Consider the following 27,790-nt stretch of genomic DNA (forward strand, 5'->3'; position numbering starts at 1 on the left):
TTGGCTTGATAAGTGAAAACATTTTATTTCAATTCTATCCTTGGGAGGCAGCATAAATAATCACAGAAGACCACAAAGGTCAATGGAGAGAAAGAAAGCTCCAGAAGTGTGGAGGAGGCGATGAGAGCTGGAAGTCTAGCTGTGGTGGTGCAGGAGAAGCTGTTTCAGCAGGCTGGGGGCAGGGACCATCACTGGTTGGAGAGGAGAGGCCCCAAGACTGGGGAATATCACCTCCCGGCTCCCCAGCAGGGCCTCTGTGGTTGGACAGTTTTGCAGGGTAGCCACAGGAATAGCAGGCAAGGAGTGTCCTGTGTGTAGCAGATCTCAGGCAATGACAGAGATACCCACATCTCTTCTGCCCAAATATCAGTGACATCAGTGCTTTTGAGCTCCACGTGGTAGGCGGGGAATGGAAAGAGGAAAGGGAAGAGGGAATAAATCAAGCTTGTAGAAGACCAAAGGAGATGTAGCATCTCAGAGCTGTGTACCCGAAGGTCACTGTAAAGTAGGGCAGATGCAAGAGCCAGTGAGATCTATGTGTCAAAAAATTGGGTAAACTTTAAAGAGCTATGTGGAGGAGTGGCTGTGGTCATCCTGCATGTGTAAGGCTGAAAGTGGCTGAGATAGCAGGGCTGGAAGTGGGAAAGGGAAGGCAGAGGGGGCACAGGCAGAGCATCCCTGGTCTTCCTTGCTCTGCCTGCCCTAGGGCTGAGCTCTACCCTTCTCAGCCTCAGATTCCAAGAAGAGGCCTCATCTCAGATGGAGCCCCCCTGGGGGGAGTGAGAGCAAAGAGTGTAGGCCAGGAGGGTCCAGGGGCACTGGGTGTGAAGGGCCTCAACCGGGCAGTATAGCATGTTGGCACTACTGGTGTCGGGCAGACAGGAGAAGTGGCTTCTGGGTCTAATTCTGGAGAAGCCCACAAAGGGATTGGCATCTCAATACACTGGGAAAGGCCCTGGTTGGGGGCTCTGGATGCCAAAGGTACTTGGTCTGCAGCTGCCCCTCTGGGTGATTTTGTGAGTTACAACCTGATTGCAACCCTCGGTTCTGTCATTTGACAAGTGGGGACACTAATCCCTACCCTGCCTGGATCACAAATTAAATGGAAAAGCGATATAAAAGAGCTTTGAAGAGGACCATGGGAAAGGCAAGGGGTCATTATGGCCTTGGAGAGTATCCTCTTCATTCCCTGAAGACAAGGGGGTGGGGGAAAGTTAAGAAAGAAGTAGGGAAGGGCTGCCAGGTGCTCGCCGCTGGGTGAGATGAACTGGGCTTGAGAGGCAGCTGGGAGCAGAATGAGGTGGGAGGTGGGTAGGACACTCCACCCTCAATCCAGCCCTCACTGTGCTTCAGAAGTGATGCTGGGACTGGGAGCAGCATCCCAGTCCCAGCTGTGTGGGTAGGTCCTGGCAGCCCCTCTGCAGGGGGCAGATTCAAGTTCTAAGTCAGGCTATAATCCTGTTCTCTCCATCCCTGGGAGGGCATCCTGAGGGAGCCAAGGGAAGCCTGGCTCCTGTGGTTGCAGGGAAAGGGGCTGCCCGTCAGGGGTGGGCTCTCCAGGAGAGGCTGGGGGACTGGTATTAGCATGAAGTTAGGAGGTCAAAGGTCAGCTTCCAGTTCTTGAGGTGGTAGGTAGGGTCTATCGGCTAGTCCCCAGCTCCAGTCCAGGCCCTGTCTCTGGGCTCAATAGATAAGGGGCAGTTTAGGGACCAGTAGAAACAACGGAGAGATTGGCTTGGAAAACAGCCCATGGAGGGGCTAACAGTTCTTGGGGTTGTTGTGCAGGTTTTTCAGTTCCAGCTGGAGCTGACGGAGCCGTATGTCCTTCTGTGCCAGCTCCTCCTTCAACCTCCGGATCTCATCCTGCTGCCTGAAGAACATCCTGAGGAGCTGGGGTGGAGGAAGGGGTGCAAGGAGAGAGCCAGTGAGGGGGACTTTGGAGGGCCAGGGCTCTCAGACGCCCCACCTTACCCGGTCACCTTCCCCATGCCTCCTGCCACCCTAAGGACAGCCATCCCAATGCTCCCTGCAATTATTCTCCAGGCTCATCCCTCCAGGGCTCCTATCTACCCTTGAAGAGAGAGTAGAAAGCCTGCTGGCCAAGCAGACCTGCCTGAGGGAGGCCAGTTTCTGGCATCCCAAGCTTGCCCCTTTATGTGTGTGAACCCAAAGCCTTTGTTTGAGATGGGGTCTCACTGTGTAGCCCAATCTGTTATATATCAGAGGCTGGCTTTGAACTCCTAGATCCTCCTGCATCCACTTCCCCTTCTTTAATTTCTCTCTTCACTCCTTCCCTTCTCACCTTCCTTTTCTTTTTTTCTTGTAGTTCAAAATCGCTACACTCAAACTTGCTGTCTAGGAGAGGATGACTTGAATTGCTTCTGTCTTCCAAGTGTGTGAGTGCTGGGATCACACAGAAAGGATATACCATCCTGCCCAGCTCCTAATCACCTTTTTGTTTTGTTTTGATTTTGTTTGTTTGTTTTTTCAAGACAGGGTTTCTCTGTGGCTTTTGGAGGCTGTCCTGGAACTAGCTCTTGTAGACCAGGCTGGTCTCGAACTCACAGAGATCTGCCTCTGCCTCCTGAGTGCTGGGACTCAAGGCGTGTGCCACCAATGCCTGGCTTTGTTTTTGTTTTTTTCAAGACAGGGTTTCTCTGTCTAACAACCCTGGCTGTCCTGGAGCTCACTCTGTAGACGGGGCTGGCCTTGAACTCAGAGATCCACCTGCCTCCAGGGTGCTGGGATTAAAGGTGAGCAGCACCACCGTCTGGCTTTTCTTTTAAAGACAAGATCTCACATAGTCCAGCTGTCCTCAAACTCACTTAAGTAGCTGAGCATGACCTTGAACTCAGGATCTTCCTGTCTCTTCCAGGTGCTAGGATTATAAGCATGTGTCATCACTCTCGGTTTTTGTAGTTGCAATGTGTGTGTGTGGGGGGGGGGGGTCACTGAACTCAGGGCCTCACACAAGGCTTAAGGAAGAATTCTACCAACTGGGCTGTGAACTCAGTTCCTCATCTCTTTGTGAGGAAACTGAGGTTACAAAATGGTGCTTAGCCTTGGTGGTGGTGGTGGTGTGTGTGTGTGTGTGTGTACAGAGCCCAGGGCATGCTGGCAAAGTGCTCTCCCACTGAGCTGTTGCTCTAGTCCCAGATCGTGTTTAAAATATGAGACCATCACTGAAATACCAAAGTCTGGGCAGTGGTTCAGTTCCTGGCAAACATGGGCAAAGCGTTGGTATCTTGGCAGACCCTCATATACTTGACTCTCTGTATCTACCCGATTCCCATTGCTTCAGTGAAATATACCAACAGATGCCCACAAAACTATGAGTGGGAAGTAGGCTACTGGGGAGTCCCTGAACTTGAGCAAGCCATTAGGAGCAGGCCAGTAAGCTGCATTCTTCCATGGTCTCTGCTTCAGTCCTGCCTCCAGGTTCCTGCTTTGATTTCCTGCCCTGACTTCCCTCAATGATGGAGTGTAGTGTGGAACTGTAAGTCAAATAAACTCATTCCTCTCCAATTTACTTTTGAGCACAGTATCACAGTAATAGAAAGCAAACTAGGATGCCCACAGTCACTATGGTGTGAGAGTCCAGCATGGATTACACTTGATATTGTATGTACTTTTAAAATTGAACTAGATATAATATACACTGATGAGATGAGTACAAAGAATTTCCATTTCTATAAAAAATAAGTAGACTGTCCTGGAAAAGGTGATGCTTAAACAATTGCTGCAGAATCAAGTGTGGATGATATAACCACAGCTGGCTATAGTAGCCTTCCAACTATATGCACTTGTCAAACAAAAATCACAGACCTGGGGCTGGGGGCACAGCTCACTTGGTAGAGAACTTATCCAGCATGCACAAAGCTTTTAGTCTGAGACCCAGCACTGTATAAATCAGATGTGATGTCACATGCCCATAATCTCAGCAACCCAGAGTAGGAGGATGAGAACTTCAAGATGACCCTTGGTTAAATAGTGAGTTTGAGGCCAGCCAGGGCTACAGGAAATCCTGTCACAAAATGAAACAAAACATTTTCATATATATATATGCATGTATCTCACAAAGAATGAGTTATCTATCTCATCACACCTGTCTGAAAAGTAGATTAAGGGGTAGTGGAGGAGCACTTGTCCAGCATGTGTGAGGCCCTAGGTTCAATATCCAGTATGGCTAGAAAATAAACTAGAGAATATATTATAAAATAGGGATTTTGCTTTCAGATTGACAAAACAAAGACTGACAATGGAAATTGGAGTTAAGGTGTAATTAATGTGAGAAAGACAGTAGATTCCAAACAGGGAGGCTTCAGCAAAGGAAGTAGCCCAGTCCTGCATCCATTAAAATCGACTATATGAGGTCCGGTCCACAGGCTGTAATCCCAGTGCTGGCTGAGGGAGGGGGATGGAGGAATTGAGGTTGCCCTGGGTTGTACAAGGGAATCCAGTTTCACTCCCTTCTCTGAACTATTGCATGTATGCATGCATTTTATGTTTCAAGCAAAAGTCAATGGTTTAAAGAATTCACCATTTAGCTGGGTAGTGGTGACTCACCTTTAATCTCAGCACTCAGGACGCAGAGGAAGGTGGATCTCTGAGAGTTCGAGGCCGGCCTGGTCTACAAAATGAGTTCCAGGACAGCCAGCACTACACAGAGAGACCCTGTGTCAAACAAACAAACAAACACCTCATTTTTACGATTCCCTCCTTTCATTGATTTTTCCTTGTTTTAAAATTAATTTATACTATTATTGGGGCAGGTATTGCTGAGATAGGGTCACATTATATATAGCCAAGGCTAGCCAGGAATTTGAGCTACTCCTGCCTAAAGTCTTGAATGCTGAGATTACAGGCTTGTAACCTGAATGTGGAGTAGATGCCACTACAGTAACCCAAACTAGATTTGAGCTCATGGCAGTCCCATTGCCTTCGCCTCCCAACTTCTGGTATTATATGCATGCACCACTTTACAACTTCAAAACACAGCTTTTGAGGTATAACTCACGGACTACAACATCCACACATTTTCAGTAAAGTTACTGAGCTATCCAACCACATAACTTCCCATCCTCCTTCTCCATCTCTCCCTTTCTTTGTTCTGTTTTTGAGAGAGGGTCATATTCTGTAGAGTAATCTGGCCCAGAACTCACTATGTAGCCCAGGCTGGTCTCAAACGCATGGCCATCCTCATGCCTCAGCTTCCTGGTGCTGGGATTTCAAACATGCACCACCATGCCCTGCTTATGAGTTGTCTCCTTGTCCATGTTTTCCTTTCATGGGTTGTTTCCGAGCTTTTGGAATGACCACAACTATGGGTAAAGTGGGATCTACAGGGCCTGAGGCATAGCTTTGCCGCAGGAGGATAGTGGGCTCTGCCTCACCTGCACAGAGAACCTGTGAACCTTTCCTCTGTCCTCAATTCCATCCATGTGGACATCTCGATAACTGATGTCACTCAATCCCCTCCAGCCCCTCCTCTCCACCCTAAGGGCTGAGACAGAGTTCCAACCCTCACAGTTGCTCACCTGGGCAATCTCAGCAATCCATGTCTCTACCTTCAAAAGGCAGCATACTTAAAAATGTTTTTAAAGACTGAATATTAAATATAAACCAAAATAGGAAGAGTAGTAGTACTAGGAACTCCCTAAGTGCCTGTCATCCGGCTTCACTCTTGTTCCAACTCTTCTACCACTGCCTTGCACTGCCCTCTTCCTGGGGGTTAGTTTGAAAATCTGTTCATTAAAGGAGCTCATTCATTCTAGAAATCTTCTTCTACAGTGGCAGATAACTCTACATCCTTTTCTCTCCCTCTCCTTCCTCCCTCTCCCAGATATCTAGCTCAGGCTGGATTCTACCTCCAAAGTGCTGGGATTACAGGTGTCTGTCACTATGCCCAGTTTATATGGCTCTAGGTATTGAACCCAGGTCCTTGAGCATACTAGACAAGATTTTACCCACTGAGCCACACCCCGAGTCCACATAAACATATTTCCTGCCAGTGATCAAGTTACCTGTCAAGTCCTCTTTTAAGGCGATCCCTGAGGTTAAGTGCAGTCTGATTTTTATTAATGATGGCGACAATCTACAGTTGTGGACCAGCAGCCTAGTCTAAGATGGCGCTGTGTCAGATTGAACTGGGCCTAACAATTCGTGTCAAACACTGCATGACAGGATTGATGATGTGTCTTCCCCAGATTAGATTACTGCTTTGGCTTCCATCTTGGGATCTTCTCTTGCTCTATGGGAAGCTGGCTGCCATGGTGAAAGCTAGCATGTAGTGAAATCTGTGTGGCAAAGACAGTGAGGACAGTGTGACAGCAACCATGTGAATGACGACCCAACAGGCTCTCCTTTAGCCAGGGCCTGGGATGTGACTGCAGCCCTAGCTGACATAGTTGCAGCTTCATGAGCGATTTGAACCACAGGCACCCATAGATGCCGTGAGCTACAAACCCTTGTGAGATGTTGTACTTTGAGTGTTGAATGCACCACAGAGGCTCATGTGTTTGAACACTTGGTTTCCAAAGGGTGGTGCTCTTTGGGGGAAGTTGTGGAGTCTTTAGAAGGGAATGTCTCCCTAGATGAAGCTACTAGGGTGACATTAGAAGTTTTATAGCCCTCCTCTACCTTCTGATCACTCTCTGCTTTCTGACTGTGGGGGTGATGTGACCAGATGCTTCCTACTAATGCTGCCATGATTTTCCTGACATAATGGACAGTATCCCCCAGAACTGTAAGCCCAAATAAACCCTTTCTGCTGCTCCTTTGGGTATTTTGGTCCCAACAATGAGAAAAGTAACTAACACATGGGGTGAAGTTAATACACTCTGGGGTAATTTATTACACAACAATATAGAGCTAACACAGCCAGCCCCTTTGAGCACTTAGCATGAGCACTTAGCTGTGAAGACTACTGGGTACATGTGCACTATCTCTTGAATGTCACAGCAAGAGGCTAGAGAGATGGCTCAGCAGTTTAGAGCACTGGCTCCTCTTCCACAAGACTCAGGTTCAATTCCCACTACACACATGGCAGCTTGTAACTGTCTACAGTTCCAGTTCCAGGTGATCTGGCACCCTCAAATAGACATACATGCAGGCAAAACACCAATGCACATAAAAATAAATAAATCTTAAAAAAAAGTCACAGTAGTTGGAAAAGTCAGGAACCTCACTCAGTACCAGCCAGGAAACGGCAGACCTAGTATTCACACACAGATGGGTTCATACAAGCAATCACTCTTCCAGCTGCATCAGGCCAAGGGCCTGGCACCAAGTAGGCATCCTGTAACTGCCAGCTGAGCTGTGTTGGCATGTGTGTCTGGTGGGATAGACTGAATGGAGATAACTCCAAAGGGTGTGGTCAAGAATGGCTCAGCGCCAGCCCTCCCAGAATGGGCTTGCACCCCTTCCTAGTGGTACAAAGAGCCTTTCACAGACAGACAGCCTCTACCACCGAGGCAGGAAATGTGACAGACCATCAAGCAGGAAGGCAAGGTGGCTCTGATGAAGAGGCCCTGGATCCTGTTCTTTGGTAATTTACAATCCCCTGTAACAACACCTGACAGTAACACTCCATGGTGGATTCATGGGGAGATGCTCAACCCCTGTGTCAGTGAATTTGAGGTGGGGGGGGCAGGCAGACCTTTCTGACTTCCCAGCCTCTATTCATTAAGGTCAGAGGCAAAGGAAGCCAACCACACACTACTTACAAAATGTGTTAGTGAAAGAAAAATGTCCCAGGACAGAGCTGGCTTCCAAGCCCGAAGCTCATAGTGGTGACATAAAGGCCTGGCTCTTCCTGAGCCATGGGAGAGACCCTGCATCTTACCTCATTCTCTGTCCTGGGTGGGACATTTTCTAATAAATCTATGCCGTTCACAACAACACTCTTCTTTTCTCGGATGGGGGCTTTAAACACCACTTTTGAAGACTTCTTATAGCCTTCCTTCAAAGACATCAGCACAGGATCTAGGAAGGCAAGGGAGACAGTGTCATATGACAGAGAGGACTATAGAGTGAGGGAGCCTCATTGCTTTGAGCTGGCTGTGTGGGAGGGAGGGGACCTCTAGACAGGGGATCATGGAGGAGGCCAGGAGAGCTAGGGAGTGGCAAAGCTTGCAGCCCCTTGGCTCTTCTGTGGCGCCTGTCTGCTGAGGTACCTCGGTTGATGCCTCCCAGCCATTCATCCGGGGTCAGAGCTGGCTCCGTGCCTGGTGTCATGGGATAAATGTCTTCCTGGTAGGAATCTGACTGCATGAAGGAGGGAGCAGAGAAAGGATATCTGGGGACTGCTGAGAGAGCCCTGGCCATCCAGCAAGTCACACTCCTGCATTGTCATTGCCCTCCTGATGCCTCCCATCTAGAACTGTCCCCTTTCATGCAAATCAACCATCCCCACCCAAGAGTGTCCTCCACCCTCTACCCCAGAAGGAGCCTGAATATTCTAGTCCACGACACCTCTTTTATCTTGGTCCCTCTTGGCTTCTGGTTATTAAGATTCAGCATGGGGCCCTTTGCAGCCCAGCCCGGCTTCCACTCACCCTCCGGGGCACAATCATGGAGATGGGTTCAATGAGGCCCTTGAGTGTCACCAGCTTGTAGAAGCGGAACACTTCACAGGCAGACACATCCAACCCATGCTTGGGCATGACGCCTACGGAGAGATGTATGGCTTTATGGGGAATCTCTCCATCCTTGCTCACTGCCTGATATTCTCAGGAAGAAAGCAGGCTGTAGTTTGGGGGCAATGATCCATCCAGAGGACAGAGGGTGGCTATGATATCTTGAGTCTGCCTCTGACTCTAGTTGGTCACTTCTTTTTGGGGGTGGGGTGGGGTGGGCAGAGGCAAGGTCACATATCTCAGGCTGGCCTCAAACTCAACACACAAAGTTATAGCAAGGCTTCAGGGCCCAGCACCTACTGGGATGATCTGTCTTCCATAAGCTCTATGTGTCAGTCTGTAGAGAACAAAAAGGAGGGCAAAGCCCGTCCCCGACTCATCCAGAGGCTTCAGTACAGCCCAAGAGAGGGCTTCCTTTGGTTATTTTCTAGAACCAACGGTACATGTGTGTATATGTTGTCTAGTATGTGTGTGTTTCACTAGCCACAATGTTCCTAGCAGCTTTATCTCCTGAACAGGACAGCTAAGGCAGGGCAGCATGATGCTAAGAGCTCAGCCTAGGGTTCCACAAATTGGGTTTGACCTGGGACTCTGTCTTTTTCCAAGGACACAGGAGTCCTCGGGTGGGTAGAAATAGCTCATGTGAGGTCATTGGAGAATGAAGCACAAAAGGCGATTGGCACCTGTCTGGCAACATGCCAAGTGTAGGCAGCACGTGTGTCTTTCCTATGATGTGAGTGTGAGTGAGGGCTCTAGGTCTTTCCCACTGAAATGGAAGCTGCTCTTCCAAACAATTCTAGAATGTTCTCCCTTCCACCTAGCTCTCCTCCTCTCCTTTTCTTCATTGAGCTAGGGTCTCGCTTCACAGCTCCTGGTCTGATCTTGAATTCAGTTCTCCTGCTTCCCTCTTTGAGTGTTGGGATCCAAGGGAAATGGCGGAATTTCTGCTTGCTCTGCTGGGCCAGGCCAGGGTTGCAGCTTGGGGCTGGAGTCCTGGCTCAGAGCCCCTGAGTCACCATGTGAGCCCTACTGTGGAGTGAGTCTCTCCATCTACATTTGAGGAAGAAGACACAGAGCCCGTGTCCCACAGGCTGCTGCTGGGCAGAAATGGCTAAGTCGGTGCCATGAGTGACAGGCTGGCTACAGGGGCAGCTGAGTGACTGAAGCAGCAGCTGTGGTTCCCACCCACCCATTGAGCATGGCTTTGGAGCCTGACTACTGTGTAAAGGGGAGTGATGCACAAGCCAACACCATCTCCTGTTCTGCACATAGCAGCCCCGCAGCCTCTTGAATGCTGAGATCCTAGAAAATCTCTGGGTCCTTACCTAGGCCTTTTTGTGGGGCTGGGGAGCGGAACTCCATGAGGTAGCTCAGGTAGGGCTTCTCCGTGCTGATCTCATAGTACCTGATGTTTCCATCCCCCTGAGGGTAACAGAGAGGCAATGAGGATGGAGGGCAGGGTCCAGCAAACCTGACCCCAGGGGGCTATAGAAGACAGCTGCCCTTGTGCCTTAGAGGTGGCCAGGGAATCAAGGAGAACTGTACTTTAGACCTTGGTAGCTCTCCTGGCTGCAGGGGTGGAGATGGGATGGTGTATATGTGGTGTGTGTGTGTAAGTGTGATCACAGTGTATGTCTGTATGGCGTGTGAGATTTGAGTGATATGTGTGCAGTGTATGTGTGTGACACGTGTGCCGTGTGGTATATTTGTATAGTGTGTGTATATACTGTGATGTATGGTGTGATGTGTGGTTTGTGTACATTGTGGTATTTATGCATAGTCTGTGTGGCATGTGTATAGGGTGGGGTGTGTAGCATATATTGCGGTATGTATGGAATGTATGTGGTATGTACACTGTATGTGCAGAGTGGTGTGTGTGTGTGTGATATGTATGGTGTGGGTGGTCTTTTATCATGTGTATACAGCCTTTCCTACCAGGCCATATTCAAAGTTCTCCTAACAGGTGTTTCACCTTCTGCCATGTCAGGGTTAGATGTTTAATCCTCCACTCCAGCTTGTCCTGTAAGGAGTTCTAAGTCACTGACACTTCAGTAAGCATGAGAGAGGTATAGATAGAAGTGGTGAGAGCCAGGGGCAGGGCTTGGCTTTCTTAGGGGTAAGGCAATAGTGATGTTCTAATGGGGACTGGCGTCTCCCACTAGTTGACAGTCCTCCCTCACCCCACTACCTTTCCAGCCAGGTAGAGCATGTGGGTGTCAGCATCATAGAATGGGAACAGGAGTCCTGAGAGTCCATCAATTTCTTCCTCGATCATTGGCATGGACAGATCCTCCTGTAGGGAGGTGGTGTGGGTCAGTTTGCATTTAGAAGGAGGGAACAGCTCCCCCACATCCCAGCACAGCCAACAGAGCTACAGCCCCCTTTTGAAGACCCCCCAGGATGCTGAAAAGACATGGGCTGGAAGAAAGGCTGTGAGCATCTTGCAGGTGGGCCAGGCATTGTGTGGAAGCCTTTCTGGCCCCAGGCTCCATCTCCTGAGGTCTCTGTCTGATCCTGGTTGCCGATTCCATCAGAGGCTGGCTGTGTCAGCAGGGACCTGGCTTCCTGAGAAAGTGCCTCCTTTAGCCCAAACACAGTTGGCCACTCCTGCTTCTCACCTTATGGCCTTCAAGCCCACCCCCACTTCAACCCGTCTGAGCCATGGGCAGCTCTCCTCAGAACACAGCCAGTATGCAACAGGAAGGACCTGACAATGGCTTTCTGTCCTCTGTGTAGCTGAGAACAGATATGGGCCTGTCCTCAAGCCACACAAAGGGTTTGGCATTCACGTCAGCACTCACTACTGACCCCAGGCCTGGGTGCTGGCCTGTTAGACTGCTCTGGTGGGGGTGAGTGGGTGAGAGGACAGGGAAGGAGATTACACAGGGGTGCCCACCACCCTACAGACCCAGCAGGAGACCAGCCAGGCCTGCTGGAGGGTACAACTAGAATATAGGCTTAGATACATGCCAGTGGGCATGCAGCTGGGGCAGTAGAGCCAAATGGAGCTCCTGTTTGTAAGGTGAAAATGATGACCCAGTTGCTTGGGGACTCTGGGGACCCCAGAACATGTTGTAGGTGCATATTTAAATGTATGCTCATGTCCAGGGTTTGTGAGCACCATGTAAGCTCCACCTAAGGCAGCCCTGTCCGGTCCACTCTTTACACAGCATGGGCCAGAGTTAAGACCTTTGGAAGCACTACTTCTTGGTCCCTCCCTCCACATGGGCCTCATTCCAGCCCTTTTCTTTTCTAGTATATTCTCCCTCCACCTGCATGAAGGCCCCAGGCACCCGGATCATGGACCTCTACTCTTGACCCATTTGGGAATTAGAGGTCCCAGGAGCTCAGATCTAGGCTGGCTGCCCCTCCTTGCCTTCCTGCTGGCATCCCTGTGGCTGACCTGGTCCCAGAGGGCGATTTGTCTCGTGTTCCACCTGGAGACCCCTGTCGTGAGGAGCCGCTTCATGTTGCCCAGGAACACTACCCGATTCACTCTGTGGTTTTTGCAGTTTGCCTCCTGGTGGGGACAGAGACCATAGGTGAGCCGGGACCCTCAACATGTGGTCCTATGGAGAGTTGAGTGGAATGGCAGTTCCCCAAGAAACTCATGGAATCAGGAAGCAAGGGCTCTGCATTACCCAGAGCAGAGGAAACAGGGGAAAGCTAGGTTAACCTTCACTAACCTCCTCAGAGGCCTGTATCAAGTACTGTCACTAAGTGTCACCATGGCATTTCTTTTAATCCACACATCTCCTAGAAAGAGTCATCCCCATCTTCCTGTCTCTGTCTTCAAGTGTTGGAGGCCAAACCCAGGGCTTTGGGCATGGAGCGCCAGCTCCCTATCAACCTCTCCCTCTTAACCAAGTATCCTTCCATCCCCTGTCCTGCCCATCCATATTTTTCATCCCCCAGAGCTGTATGGTTGCCATGTGGTAAGGACTCAAGAAACTGCCATGGGTTATTCCCAAATAGCACTCAATCCTTTTAAACTGAGACTCAGGGACTAACCTCACCACAAGGCTCCCCATGTGGAGCCATCTGTGGACCTGGAATCATGTGCCACTTGCCCCAGGATCATCCTGTGCAGGTGGCTGGTCAGTAAGTCCAAAGTCCCCTCCCTCTGTACCAATGATGGGACTTGATTAACCCCTGAGACTCAGGGACAGAAGGCCCATTGCAGTAGGCTGAAGAATCCCAATTAGAGGAGATATCACTGTGGCAGGAAAGAGTCCTCTGTCTCCTTCCTGCCCATAACAAGTCAGAGTCCCTATAGGCTGAGGACGGCCCTAAGCCTACAGGCTGAGCAGCAGGTGTGGGTGAGGTGCATGAGCAGGGTCCCAGCACACCCCCTTTCCTCTACAGACTCCAACACCTCCTCCCCCTCAACAAAATGCAGAGCTCCACCTGCAGAACACGACCGGAGCGGGGTTCAATTACACGAAGCTTCTTGTCCTTGCATGTGGTGGTGAGCAGGCTGCCATCCGTATTGAAGGACATGCAGAGGATCACGTCTGTGTGGCAGTCAATCATTTTCACTGGCTCACCTATGTCCAGGTTCCAGATGAGGACCTGTGAAGGCAGACATGCAGGAGGTCCCGGTCCTGTCCTCCATCCTCACCAACAGACCCTGGCAGGGGCTGTCTGCATGCGGCCTGGGCTATGTTGGGATGCAGGCACACTGTCAAGGGTTCTGTACAGAGAGGCAGATGCATCTCAACTACACACTTGGATGTTCATGTTGAGCATCACCCTAACAGGATCTCAAAGACAATGCTCTGGGCATGTCGGTGAGGGAGTCTTTGGTCCGGGTTAGCTGAGGTGGGAAGACCTACCTCACGTGGACAGCACCACTCCGTGGGCTACAGTTGAATTAAAAAGGGGAAAGCTCCATAAGCACCAGCATTCCTCTCTCTAACCACAGATGCAGTGGGACCAGCTGCCTCATGCTCCTGCCATCATGGCAGACTATACCCTCCAACTGTGAGCCGAAACAATCCCTTCCTTAAATTGCTTCTTGTTGGGTATTCGGTCACAACATCCAGAAAAGTAACCAACATACACCCACTGATAGCCCCCAACAAGTACCAGTCTTTTGTTTGCTTGTTTGTTTTTGTTTTTTCAAGACAGGGTTTCTCTGGGGCTTTGGAGGCTTGTCCTGGAACTAGCTCTTGTAGACCAGGCTGGTCTCGAACTCACGGAGATCTACCTGCCTCTGCCTCCTGAGTGCTGGGACTAAAGGCGTGTGCCACCAACGCCCGGCAAGTACCAGTCTTCACTTGGTTTCTTCAAAAAACAAGGAGAGACATTCCATGACTGGCCCCAGATGGCTGGCATGATAGGATTTGGAGCTACAACTTCCCCCTGTACTCCTGTAGCTTGGATTGCTCATTTTTCCTACCAGGATACATGGTCATCTCTTGGTTAGGAAGTTACCCGGCAAAGGATATGGGCATTCTCTTCCAGTCCACAAAACTTCAGAGAAGACAGGAAAGATGCCTTAGGCCCCCAGTTCCCCCAGGAAACAAACTGTGCACAGGAGATGCTCAGTCTTTTGCAGAGAATGAATGAGCGATGGAGTGAGTGACTGAACGAATGGACCCACACCAGTCAACAAGCTTAGACTATCCCTCCCCACCCAGCCAGCTCTAACCAGGCTGCCCCACACCCAGGATCCACACCTTGTAGTCATATCCAGCACTGAACAGAATGTTGTTGGTCGTGGGGTGCCACTCAACCAGCCCCACACGACGGCTGTGTCCGTGGAGCTCCAGGAGAGCCTCAGTCATGTTCCGCTTCAGCCCACCCTCAGGAATCTCCCAGATCCGCACCTGAAGAGGAAAGAGTCTGGGCATTAGCTGAATGGTCAAGGGTAGGGAGTGCCACAGATGGCCCTGTTTCTAAGTTGTGCTGAGGGTAGTACCTACTGGCTCAGGGAAGTGGGCAGAAACCTTGGGGAAGGCCCTAGTGTTAGAGCTGGCTGGAGAGTGTCCCTCTTTGGCCTCAGGTGTTCTTTGTCACGTATCCTCAGACAATGAACAGTGTTTTCATCTTTTTATTTTGGACAGGATCTAATGTAGCTCAGGCCGGCCATACTATGTATCTCAAAATAACCTGAAACTTCTGATCCTGCCCCCACCTCCAGAGTGTTGAGATTGCAGGAGCATGCTACCATGCCTAGTTGTTGTACGGGTTGCTGGGGATTGAACTCAGGATTTCATGCATGCCAGACAAGTACTCTATCAATAAAGTCACATCTCCAGCCCCCAGCATGCTATTCTCCACCTGCCAAACTCAGACTATCATAGCAGCTTTTAGCAAGCACCAAATTAAAAATCTGACTTTGTTTCCTCCCAGCAATCCCCTAAGAAAATCTGCCTCTCCTTCTTCTTTCCCAGTTGCTCTATGTGTGTTTCATGGTGGGTCCCCTATTCTGTCCCTGACCCTGGAGGGACATTTGGGCAGAGGGAGACTCTGGTCTGCGCTAGGAGACAATGGTCAGGCCTGAGCCTGGATGATGGAGCTGCTATTTGCAGTCTGGTGGATACCATGCAGCAGGAAAGGGTGGTCTGTGGAGAGAAGGATGGGCCAAGAATGGTCCAGGTGGAGAGTGACAGAGAAGAGCGCACACAGCTACAGAGAGGCACTGATACCTGTCCCAGTGGGCTTCAGTGGCTCCATCCAAGCATGCTTTTCAATTTTTGCCAGTGTGTGTGCATGTGTGTTGGATGGGGTGGGGATGGGGAGATGGAGGGTGGGCGATGGGAGGGTGTCCTTGCCCTAGCCTTGCCTGGTTTACTGGGATGTAAAATGAGATAGTGGTGGTAATGTTTATCAGCTATAAGGTGTTGTATGGCTACAGAATTAAGATAAGAAGCGGGTCCTTCCTTCCTTCCCTTCTTTCATTTGTTCATTTTTTCAGTGGTTCTGGGGTTTGAGCTCAGGGCCTCCTCACTCATACAGTATAACCATGTAATTGTTCTTGTTTTTATCATTGCTAATATTATTTCCTGGAGTGTAACCAGCTGGAGAGGAAAGATCATACCTGACAACAACTCTGGGCACCTTTATTTTTATTTTTTGTGTGTGTGTGTGTGTGTGTGTGTGTGTGTGTGTGTGTGTGTGTGTGCACATGCACGTGTGAGTGTGTGTGTGTGTGTGTGATTATGTGTAGGTATGTGTGATATGCTTTCGAGTGTGGGCACACCTTTGCCAAAGTGTGCATATGGAGATCAGAGGATAAATCTGAGGAATCATTTCTCTCCTTCACTGTAGGACGGGCTGGAACTCAGGTCCTTGGGCTTGCTCAACAAGTGTTTTTACTAACTGAGCCATCTCACTGGCCCTTGGGTACCTTTAAAACAATCCCCTTTCAAAACTTAACCCTCACCTTGTGAGTAAGAAGGAAACATTGGGGGATTGGGGGGAACTTTGAGATATAATTTAAAGTTGGTTAGAATAGGCAACTAGGGGAAAAAGGTGTGTGGTGGGGAAGTTTGGCAAGATTTTGCTAGAATGCCCAGAAACTGTGAGTACGGATGGTATTATAAATTGGAGGGCCTCTTCTGGATGCCACTTGGAAGTCTTTAGGAAGGCCACTAAGAAATTTATATGATACTTGAAAATATTTTTTGAGGGGAGTATATTAAACATCTTAATGTGATTAACTTCAGGATGGGCAAATACATACATACATACATACATATACTATCTATTCTTTTTTCTACTCTGCTAATTCAAATTAAAAACAAATTTATTACTGGGCGGTGGTGTCATATGCCTTTAATCCCAGCACTCAGGAGGTAGAGGCAGGTGGATCTCTCTTGTGTTTGAGACCAGCCTGGTATACAAAGCAAGTTCTAGGACAGACTCCAAAGCCACACAGAAAAACCCTGTCTCAAAAAACCAAATCCAAAACTACCTATCTATCTGTCTGTCATCTATCTATCTATCTATCTATCTATCTATCTATCTATCTATCTTACAATCTAGCTACAGTTTCTCCACCCCTCTCTCCTCCTAGTTCTTTCCTCCCACTCCCTCTGTTCCACCTCCCAGTCCATTTCTCTTCCATTTCTGATTAGAATAGGGCAGGTCTCCCATGAGTATCAACAAAACATGGCATATCAAGTTTCAGTAAGACTAAGCACCTCCCTATGTATTAAGGCTGGGCAAGGTGACCTAGTATGAGAATAATATTTTATTTTTAAAATATATTTATTTTATTTTAAATTGTCTGTCTCTGGGTGTCTGTGAATATGTGTCTATGTGTATATGTATGCATGTCTTTGTGTGTCTGTGAATGTGTATCTATGTGTGTGTGTATGTATGTATGTATGTATGTATGTATGTATGTATGTATGTGTGTATATATGTGCCTGTGTATGTATGTACACTTGAGTGCAGTGCTCAAGGAGGCCAGAAGAGGATACTGGATCAGCTGGAGCTGGACTTGCAGCACCTGATATGAGTGCTAGGAATCAAACTTGGATCATCTGGAAGATCCAAGTAGTCCTCAGGTCATTTGGGGAAGTTTAGGAGGTGTGGCCTTGTTGGAGGAAGTATGCTATTGGAGGTGGGTTTTGAGTCTCTAAAGACTCTCTATTTCCAGTTGACTCTCTTCTTCATGCTTATGGTAAAGGAGATGAACCCTCAGATTCCTGCTGCTGTGCCTTCCTGCCATGATGGACTCTTATCCCTCTGGAACCATAAGTCCAAATAAACTCTTCTATATGTTGTCTTGGTTGTGGTGCTTTCTCACAGCAACAGAGAAGTAGCTAATATCCCTAGGAAGGCATGCAGATATTCCCTATGATATCACCTAGACAGAATCCAAGTGACTAACATTAGTGGAACAACTTTATATGTGATGTCAATATGTCACATTAGCCATTTATTATAATCCTGAAGGCTAGACCACCACAGAAATCAACTTGAATGAAGCCAAAGGCAGACCCAGTTCCAGAAGGAAGGCTGGAATTGGGGTGCTTGAAGGGAACTCCTTTGCCAAGTTTCTTGACCAATAGGGTGCATCTTCCTCAGACTATGAAAACAAGGACTTCCCCCGCAAAGCCCCTATAACTCATCTATCACCTTGGTAAGAAAGAAAGCTTTTCCATGGAGGACTTGAGGTCACCATTCTCGGTTTGGAAATCCCCTTGGTGGCTCTAGAAAAAACCCAGTGCCCACCACCACTTGCTAGTGTGTAGGAATAACTGAAGAGGGTCCTGGCATGACAGGCCTGTTTGCAAGGACTTTGGAATCGGGACTAGTTTAGAAATAATGGGGTCAGTGGAGTCAGGGTGATGACCAGGAAGAGACACATTCCTTTTGTCCCCAAAATGTATTACAAGAAGGTGACTTTTGAATTGAGAAGATTAGACATGTGTACAACACACACACACACACACACACACACACACACACACTTTCTTCTTTTGTCCCCAAAGGCTACTACTATTCATGTTTCTCAACTTTATTTTTTTCATGTACTGACTGCAGCTAGTGAATGTCTTTGCGTACTGTTATGCACAGATATACCATATATACACATCTATGTATAAGCATATATAAATATAAATATATATGTGTGTGTGTGTGTGTGTGTGTGTGCGCGCTTGCATGTGTAATGTGAATGCATACACATTCACATGTTCTTTTGCATGAGCTCGTGTGCACTGGGGTGGAAAGTTGAGGCATGGCCTCTGCCCAGGGTCCAGCCCCACTCACTAGCTGAGTGACACTAGATGAGCCATTAACCCCCAGAGGTTCTGGCTCTTGGTCTAGAAAACAGAGAGACCTGTGTGCCTTGTGGAGGCTTGTGGGTTCAGAGTCATGTGAACTGATGTGTTAAAGTGGCTGCTGGGCTGTACCCAGGCAACATAAGGGAAGTAGGACCCCAGCTCCAGCCCCGGAAAAGGACTTAAGCCAGAGAGAGAGAGAGAGAGAGAGAGAGAGAGAGAGAGAGAGAGAGAGAGAAGGTGGATGGCAGCACTTATTAAATGTAGGATCCCAAGCAGGGTTTGGGTGACCAGGGAGAATAAAAACCCAAAGTCTCTATTTAATACTTGGCAGTTCCCCTCCTGGGCCCAGCTTCCTCATCTACATATGAAGCCAAGTTAGTTGATCTCCCAGACTTCTCTGACATCGCTGAGTGAACATTGCTTGTGGGAAGAAACCACTCAGCTTGACCCACAGGAAAAAGTTGGCACCAGATACTTAAAAAAGCTGAAGAGGAGGTGCTGTTCACAGTGGGCTTGGAACACCCAGAAGGGAACTCTGGTCCCTTAGAATGCATGGAATTTGCTGGAAACAAAGTGTATCTGGGATGTGGGAGGAGCACTGTGGTCTACTCAGAGGGTGTGCTGGGAGTTTACTCCAATAAAACAGGAAACCCAAGAGTCTGCCAAACAGGATTTGGGGAAGGAAGGGGTGGAGAGAAGCGTGGAGAGTGCTTCTCCAGCAAGCCAGCTGTGCCCCCAATGGTCCCCTTCCAGCCCAGAGCCAGGGTCTTGTCACACTCATTCACATTTAATCCATTATCTAAGGGGAGAGGGTGTCTTGACTCCCAGGAGCTCAGAGTCTTCTGCAAAATAGCAGACATACGCAAAAAAGTGAGCACAAGATCAGCACATTACGGACAATAGATAAAGCCTCAAAACCAGTGTCTGCATGGGTGTGGACAGGGCAGCTAGCCAGCAGAGCTCTCACAAGCTCCCTGTAAATCCAGGCTCTGACCTCAGCCACTGTGTCGATAGCCAAGTTTCTTAGAGCTTTCTGAACATGTTCTCTTGGTTGAAGAGCAACTCTACCTACCTGTGCCACGTTTCTCATCCACACAATTGCCAGGAAGACCAAAGAAAAATGGATTATACCCTCCCAGGAAGATGGCGATTGGTTAGTTTTATGATAGCTTGACACATTTTGCAAGAGGGAACCGCTGTTGAGAAAATGTTTCCACCAGATTGGTCCATGGTGCATTTTCTTGATTGATGATTTATGTGAGAGGGCACAGCCAGCTGTAGGTGGTGCCATCCCTGGGCTGGTGGCCCTGGGTTATAAAAGAAAGCAGGCTGAGCAAGCCATGGAGAGCAAGCCAGTCAGTAAGCAGCACTTCTCCATGGTATTTGAATCAGTTCCGATCCTGTCTTGACTGTCTTGGATGATGGCCTGTGATGTGGAAGTGTAATAGAAATAAACCCTTTCCTCCCCAAGTTTCTTTTGGTAATGTTGTTTATCACAGCAAGAAAAACCCTCACTAAGTCAAGGGCCATGGATTTGCAATACCTACTTAAGTAATGCTTATGTAAAATTAAGGGTCATAGACAACTTTTCTATAATTTATTTTTATTTTATGTGCATTGGTGTTTTGCCTGCATTTATGTCTATGTGAGGGTGTCAGAAGCCCTAGAACTGGAGTTACAGACAGGTATGGGTGTGCTATGTGGGTGCTGGGAGTTGAACCTGGTCCTCTGGAAGAGCAGCCAGGGTTCCTAACTGCTGAGCCATCTCTCCAGCTCCCTATAGACAACTTTTCTATAGGTCAAACTTTAGATGTGAATCTTTTCTTTTTAAAAATAATTGTATTTTAGGGTGTGTGTGTGTGTGTGAGAGAGAGAGAGAGAGAGAGAGAGAGAGAGAGAGAGATTGATTGTATCTGTGCATATGTGTTTGTGCATGCAGATGCCTGTAGAGACCAGAAGAGAACATTGGAGCCCCTGGTGATGGAGTTACAGGTGATTGTGAGCCGCCTGACATGGGTGCAGGGTGCAAGGGGAGCAGGTGCTCTCAGTCACTGGGTCATCTCTCCAGCCTTTCTTTTCTTTCTTTCATTCATTTTGAGTTGGTGTTTTGAGACAGTGTCTTATACAGCCCAGCTGTCCTTGAACTCACCTTGTACCTGAGGATGACCTTGAATTCTGTTCTTCTACTTTTCAATGCTGGGATTATCAGTAATGATCTGCTTGTACCTGCCTTTTTATTGTATTATCAAAACTAAGGCACAATGCCCACACCAGCCTATGCCCACAGGGTCAGGATCATCAGTATCTGTCTTTGGACCTGCATCTTTTGTCCCTGCAATGTCTAGGTCTTCAGGAAAGTAACTCATGCAGCCATGGTCTCCAGTGACAACAGCACCTCCTCTGGGTCTCTCCTGAAGGCCTGCCTGAGGCTGTTCTGCAGTTAACTTTGACTTTTAAAAGTAGGAGTACACTGTAAAATAACAATTAAAATTATGCACAAGCACACAAACCTGGAACAAGGTAGTTTATTATCACCACTAAGTCTTATGGGCTGACTGTAACTATGTGCTGTGCTTTTATTTTTAAAGTTGTGTTTTTGTGTGTGTGTGTGTGTGTATGTGTGTATGGTTTTTAGTGGGTCCTAGGGATTTACATTCAGGTCCTCATGCTTGCACAATAAGGTTTACTGCCCAGTGAGACATCTCCTGGCTCCCAAAGGGCTAGCCCCTCCCCTCTCTCCATCCATCCATCCATCCATCCATCCATTTTTCTTGTTTTTCAAGACAGGATTTCTCTGTGTAACAGTCCTGGATGTCCTGGAACTGGCTCTGTAGACCAGGCTGGCCTTGAACTCACAGAGATCCACCTGCCTCTGCCTCCCGAGTGCTGGGATTCAAGACCATGCTGGGCTTTGCACTGCTGTTCTTCACAGAAAAGGCAGCACAGCAGATCTGTCTACATCATCATCAAAATTAAGGCAGTTACAGAGTCACCAGGCTACAGCAACTTCCTGTGGTCATGACAGCTGCCCTGTCCATCTTAATGGAAATGCTACCATGTACTTACCTTTTTTGGGGTGCAGAGACTACCCACTGATGGCCAGCTCCATGGTCCAGGCCACTTTCCCTGCCTCCCCAGAGGGGGAATGCTGCTGCCTGGCATAGATTAGGCACCTAGGATGTATTTTCCTTCCTTCCTTCCTTCCTTCCTTCCTTCCTTCCTTCCTTCCTCCCCCCTCCCTCCTTTCCTCCTTTCTCCCTTGGATGGGGCCTTGAGTCTCCTAGGCACATACTCTACCACTGAGCTTCTCAGGAGGTGAATAAACTTTGGGTTGAAGAAAGCAGATATGGTGGTGGAGTTTGAATAGAAGGTGAAAGAAACATGCTGAGCTTGGCCCACCAGGGAGAGGGACTTCTCTCTTGGGAATCTTCTCCCTCTCCCTTGAACTCCTCTCTCTTTCTCTCTCTCTCTCTCAATCTCTCTCTCTCAATCTCTCTCTCTCTCTCTCTCTCTCTCTCTCTCTCTCTCTCTCTCTCTCTCTCTCTCTCTCTCTCTCCCCCACGCCCCCCATGTTCTATCATCTCCCTCTCAGTATGGTGGTACCCCGTGAAGGACTGTGAGCTTGAGCCTTGGAAAAAAAGCTATACTGCCCTTCCCTGCCTGCCAGCCAGCTGCCCTCCCTAGCTGCAGCAGAAGCTATAAAAAGCACAGCCCTTCAACAATAGGTGACATCACCCAGCAGGCTGGCGGAAAGAACTGGATTCTCTGCCAGATGCCAGGCAGAGTTATGGTCCCTTCCCTCCCCCAGGATGAGGTCTCTGGGGAAGAAGCTTGGGCAGGCTCCCTGAATCCTGCAGGGATGTAGGGGATAGACTACAAAAGACTCTCATGCCTTGGAGGAGGGGAATTGATCCCAAGGGACACAGCAATCTTGCCTGTGCTAAAGACTTCCCTGGGGTGAGGGTAGGGGAGGAGCTGCTGCTGGAGTCTCCCTATCTCTCTTTAGCATCCTCGGAATGTTTTGGGACCAGGAACAATGGAGCCAGTGAGGGATGGGCGTGTGCTTCCAGAGGAAAGGCCCAGACCTGCAGCAAAGGCTTCTTTCTGGGGTACTTCAGGATGGTGTTCTCACTCCTGCTAGGGGCCACTGTGTCTGTCATACCTGTGGACCTCCCAGACACAGTTCTGCATGTATGATGCACAGTAAGTTGACCCTTCAGGCTGGAATGGGTTGATGGAGGAAGTTCAGGAGAACTTAGGGCAGGAAGGCCTGGCAGAGGCTTCTTTCATCTGGCTTCCAGGCCCAGGTGGGGAGGATTCTCTTGCATGAGTGCTCAATGCTCAGCATGGGCCACACAAAGAGGACACGAAGAGAGTGTGCAATGGCTCCAGACTGTCAGCCTGCCATGGTTCTGAGCCTTAGTCTCCTCCCCTGTAGAAACAGAGCCTTGGCAAGGTAGCAGGGCAGGAGTCTGGGGAGCTGCTTGGGCTCAGACATGCCATGTAACCTTGGCTTCAGGGTTCAGTTCTCCAGGAGCAGGTTGAGTTTCATCCTAGGCACAGTAGGCTCCAAGGCTAAGGTCCTAAGCACTGGACAGGTGTGGGCAGAAACCTGAGGGCTAAGGTGGGCTTAGTCTGGCTTCTGGAGCAGCTGGCCTGGCAGCTGCCAAAAGCTTAGCTCTGATCTGATCTCCTATCTAGATCAGCAGCCTGGGGCAGCAGCAGGGGCAGGGGTTCTTCCCAGACTCTGCAGTGCCTAGCTTGCCTTTTCCGACCCCTCCTTCTACCTCAGGGTGCTCTCTCTCTCTCTCTCTCTCTCTCTCTCTCTCTGTGTGTGTGTGTGTGTGTGTGTGTATGTGTGTGTGTGTCTCTCTCTCTCTCCCTCCCTCTGCATGCTGTGTGCAACCTCCATCCAGCTGGTTGGAATCTCATGGCCTCCAAAAATGCGGCTGTAACCCCTTCAGGTTCCCCACCCCCACCTCCCAGATCCCAAAGGATGGGAAGCTCAGGTATCACTTCTGAGTTAAGCTTCTCACCCTGCCTTTCATGCCTTGTCTATCCCAACCTCCCTTGGCAGCCTTCTCTCCTGCTCACTCAGCTAGTGACATCACCCACAGCTCCCCGCTATGCTAGAGGACTTTTCTTTTCTAAGGCACCTTATGCACTTCCTCTAGAAGCCTGGGTCAGGGCTCTTCCTTGGGCCACTTTAACCCTTTCTCTTCAGATCAAAATGTAATCAAACTGGCAGGAATGAAGATACCCTAAATAAATTTGTGCCCTCCATTTTCTTATTAAACTGTTTAGATGATGGCCCCCAGTGAATTGGAATTCCCGCAGGAATCTTATTCAGGGAGAAACAAGAGGCCTAAACCTGGTGAGATAAGCCAGAGACAAAGATTATCTCAAGGAAAGAGATTTTATGCAGTTTCCAAAGCTTTTTTGGCCACCTTGAAGAAAAGATTGGAGCCCATCATTGATGGATTTGCTATGGACAGGTCCATATCCACCAGAGTGCCTACTGGATACATTATTTACCAAATAATGAGTCTCCTTTCTCTGCGGTTCACTACTTTGTTGAATTGGCCTATTGAGGATGGGTGGCCCAGGCTCTCTGGCTCTAACAAACAAATACCGAGTCTTCCAGGTCCAGCCCTCCCAAGTCAGCTCTTCCCGTATCTAGGTCATCATTAGTCCCTTTCTCTCATCTGGGCCTGCACTATTTGTGGAACTTCAGTGTAGTCCTGACTCATCCACATTGTGTCTTCTATCTATCTGGTGGGCCCCGCCTCCTTGCTGGGGCTGCTTGCCAAGCAGGACTGAGATGGTAGGCATTTATGAGGTGCCAGGCGCAGGGTTAGGCACCGGCTCCCTCATACCCCTTCACCAATGCTGATAAGGGTCCTGTTATTTATTGCCTCTGAAACGAGCAGAGCCAGGGCCCAGAGTGATGAAGCCCTTGGGCACCCAGCTAAGCAGTGGCCCTGAAGTCTCATCCCAAGGCCACCAGATTCTGCAGTCAAGTTGTCTTTGGACCCCAGGAGCCCATCAGGCCCAGTTTGCCAATCAGTGGGTACTAGTCGTTTGGCTCCTGTAGCAGGGCTGAGCCTTGAGTTTCTCTGAACACACACCATGGATGTCTTGTGCACTGGCTGCATCCAGAAGGATGTAGCAGCCGTGGGTGGAAGAGGAGCTGAGCTAGCACCAGGCAAGTCCATCTTGCCTTGATGTAGGTGAAAGAAGCTATGACCAGGGAGGCAGTGGTCCCCAGAGCTGGGGCCTGACGCGCTCCTCTCCATACCGAGACTGTTTCCCTCTCCCCACTGGGTCTCACACTGCCCCTTTGTGTGCTACGCCTTCCCTCAGCAGTGCCAGTCTTCCAGGGCAGCATATGAAGCGCCTGCCCCACTTCTCAGAGTGCTCCCTGCTGGCTGGTGAGTCACTGCACACTTCAGTAAGCAGGGACAGAGCCAGATGCAAGCACTGTCCTTCAGGCTCCCCGGATGGGTAGCATTCTTGCCTGCCTTCCCTCCCGCTGAGCCCTGAGTCTTTCTCTAGACCCACCAGCTCCAACTGCCTTTCTGCCAGCCCAGTGAGCAGCCAGTGATTTCCCAGGCTCTGTCACCTTTCCTGGCTCCACCACCTCCTGCCCACATGTCTGCAGCTCCAGTCTTCCTGTGACCTGGACCCTGATAGCTGTTCCCCTGGTCACTGAAGCTGCTAAAGAAAATAACAAAACCAAAGGACTTCCTTTACCACCTCCATTCGCTGCCCCCTTGGCACTCCCTTCCCAATCACTGCCCTCAGGAATCCCTCCAGCCAGTCAAGTCCTCTTCACTTATCCAGCAACCGCCACATCTCTGTCATGTAAGTTTCGAGCCTGCTGATCTCATCCTCAACTTGATGAATTCATGAAGATGCTACTGTCAGTATCTCTTTTACCATCATATTCACTCATTCATTCATTTCTATCTATCTATCATCTATGTTTATCTCTACCATCCAACCATATATCCATCCATTCAGCCATTCAGCCATCTCTGTCAGTCCACGCACCCAGACACCCACGATCCATCCATATGCACACATCCTTCCACTGGAGCATCTAACTGTTCATTCAATCCACAACAGGTATTTTTTTTTTTTTTTTTTTTAGGTGTGCGGTGCTGTGTTAGAGGCCAGGGATGCAGAGCCAAATAGGCCATACTCTTTTACCTCTGGAGTTCACAGTCCAGCCTGGGAAGACCGGGACCCAGATCTGAAGTCGTTTCCAGTTCTAGTACCCTGGGCTCATGGCCTGACCTCAAACTATGCCAGTGGGCACTAGGTAGTCACAGTAGCCCGACTGAAAAGCAGAGCCACCTTCACTTGGGAACAAAGGGATTCCCTGTACCAGCTTGGCTAACACTTTGAATCCTACTCTGTTCCACTGCCCTTCTGAGGCAGACTCACCTGAGGAGGGAGTGGGTAGAAAGCAGTGATGCCAGTGTCCTTGGATTTTTCAGCCCCCTTTCTACCTCCATCTCTGGGGTTTGAACTCAGGTCCCCGTGCTTGTGCAGCAAGCACTTTAGCAACTTGAGTAGTGCTCCAGCTCCTCCTCTTCCCTCCCATCTGCATGTCCACTTGCTCTCCACCCCCCTCCTCCGTTCTCCCTTCTATTTATTTTATCTTCCCACAGGGGTAAGATGTAGAGTGGAATTCTATGCCCTTAGAAGGATCCTTGTCACCACTGTCCTTGAAGCCACAGCTCCAGAGGACAAACTATGAGACATTTACCATGTGAGCCTGCAAAGCTCAAGTGCCCTCCAACCCTTGCCTCACCACTTCCTTCCTTCTCCTCTGCCCCTCCTCTCCCTGCTGCCCTCCACCATAGAGCATAGGCAGAGGCTGAATCACACCTAATTTTTGGGTTCTAATTCTCACCTATAAAACAAAACTTCCACACTCAGTCAGCCACTGAAGCACGGGTGTGCCCAGCAAAGATCCTCTCCCTCCGTCCCTCCCCGACCCACGTCCTCTCTGTCCTGGGACTGGCTGGAGAAGGAGGGAGAGGATAGGGACAGGGCTGAGAAGAGAAAGAGGGTAGTGTGTGGACAGAGGCTCTGTGGGGGAAGCAGGGATCTGTGTGCTCAGGGTGGTTCCTGGGGATCACCCACTGCTCAGCTCACCGAAGTGTCCTCGGAGCATGAGGCGATGATGTTGTCAATGAAGGGATTCCATTTGATGTCCAGGACATTGCCTTGATGGCCGCATACCTTGGGGTAGTTTGGCTCGATTCTGCCTGTCTGCAAGGGATAAACAAAGCATTAGTTTTGTGCTCCCACTTAGAGTGGCTCAGAAAGGAAAGATCTTTGCCTGGGCTCCTCTCTGCAGGGATGGACTCCCTTACTGGGATGGGCTCCGTTACTGGGTGGGATCTTTTACTGGAGTGGGCTCCCTTACTGGGGTGGGATCCCTTGCTGGGGTAGGGTCCTTTACTGGGATGGGATCTCTCACTGGGATGGGGTCCTCTGCTGGGATGGGATCTGTTACTGGGGTAGGCTCTCTTACTGGGATGGGATCTGTTACTGGAGTAGGCTCCCTTACTGGGATGGGATCTTTTACTGGGGTGGGATCCCTTACTGGGTTGGGTTCCTCAGGCCCTTTACTTACTTTTTGTGTCTTAATGGAAAGTCATAGGCTGTTTTGACCTCTGTGACTCTGTCAGCTGCTGTTTTTTTCTCAGCAGGCTGGAACCACAGCCAGGGCCTTAACATTCCTAGGCTCTGATAGAGGTGTCAAGGCTATTACCCAAAATGGGGTAAGAAACCCTTCCCCATCCATTCCTGAGCCAAGATTCTGTAAACCCTCATGTAGGCCAGCCCCTTCACTGCAGTGGGGATGGGTGTGTGTGCTGGTGGTGGAGGAGGAGCAACAACACTTCAAGGCTAGCTACATCCCTCAGTAAGTCAACATCATCAATGGTTGAACCTTGCCACTTACAGTGCTTCTTTCTTTAGAATCCCAGGTGTCTGGGGGACACCTGGGGGCGGGATTCTCTTGGGGTAATTATGATATTTTTTTGGAGTGTGTGTGCGTGTGTGCATGTAGGCTGGAGGACAGAGGTCAACCTCTGGTGTTCCTCAGAAGCCATCCACCTTAATTTTAGAGACAGGGTCTCTAACTGTGTCATGGGGCTGACCAAATGAACTAGATTGGCAGGCAGTCAGCTCCGGAAATCCTGTGATACAATCTCCCCAACCCCATCTTTTATGTGGGTCCTGGGGATTAAATCAGGTTCCCATGCTTGTATAGAAAGCACTTTTTACTGAATCACCTCAATAGCCCCATTAATGTCATCCTTTGTTTTAGCTTTTTTGTGTTTCATATGTGTGTCTGTGTGCTACATGTGAGCCCTCAGAGGCCAGAGAGTG

The 27,790-nt window shown here is 49.3% G+C and overlaps 1 protein-coding gene across 1 annotated transcript; it reads right to left on the reverse strand.

Moving 5' to 3' along the window:
- Positions 1-27,790, reverse strand: Coro2b (coronin 2B). The gene is made up of 11 exons (XM_035443753.1): positions 27,030-27,790; positions 26,546-26,662; positions 14,318-14,467; positions 13,044-13,208; positions 12,040-12,156; positions 10,825-10,929; positions 9,962-10,058; positions 8,556-8,668; positions 8,175-8,265; positions 7,844-7,983; positions 1-1,890 (listed from the first exon to the last, which is right to left on the reverse strand). Exons 3-11 carry the CDS (start codon positions 14,423-14,425, stop codon positions 1,759-1,761), a joined length of 1,068 nt encoding a protein of 355 aa, XP_035299644.1. The 5' UTR covers positions 14,426-14,467; positions 26,546-26,662; positions 27,030-27,790; the 3' UTR covers positions 1-1,758.

The sequence above is a fragment of the Cricetulus griseus genome, chromosome 4 (assembly GCF_003668045.3).
Source record: "Cricetulus griseus strain 17A/GY chromosome 4, alternate assembly CriGri-PICRH-1.0, whole genome shotgun sequence".
Classification (NCBI taxonomy): domain Eukaryota; kingdom Metazoa; phylum Chordata; class Mammalia; order Rodentia; family Cricetidae; genus Cricetulus; species Cricetulus griseus.

Bases quoted from the DNA above. Each gene is read 5' to 3' on its own strand.
- Coro2b (XM_035443753.1), bottom strand. From the start codon at position 14,425: ATGACTGAGGCTCTCCTGGAGCTCCACGGACACAGCCGTCGTGTGGGG. The intron at 12,157-13,043 runs GTGGAGCTCTGC...TGTCCCCACCAG, and splicing joins GCTCCGGTCGTGTTCTGCAG to GAGGCAAACTGCAAAAACCA. The intron at 8,266-8,555 runs GTGAGTGGAAGC...TCCTTCATGCAG, and splicing joins CCATGATTGTGCCCCGGAGG to TCAGATTCCTACCAGGAAGA.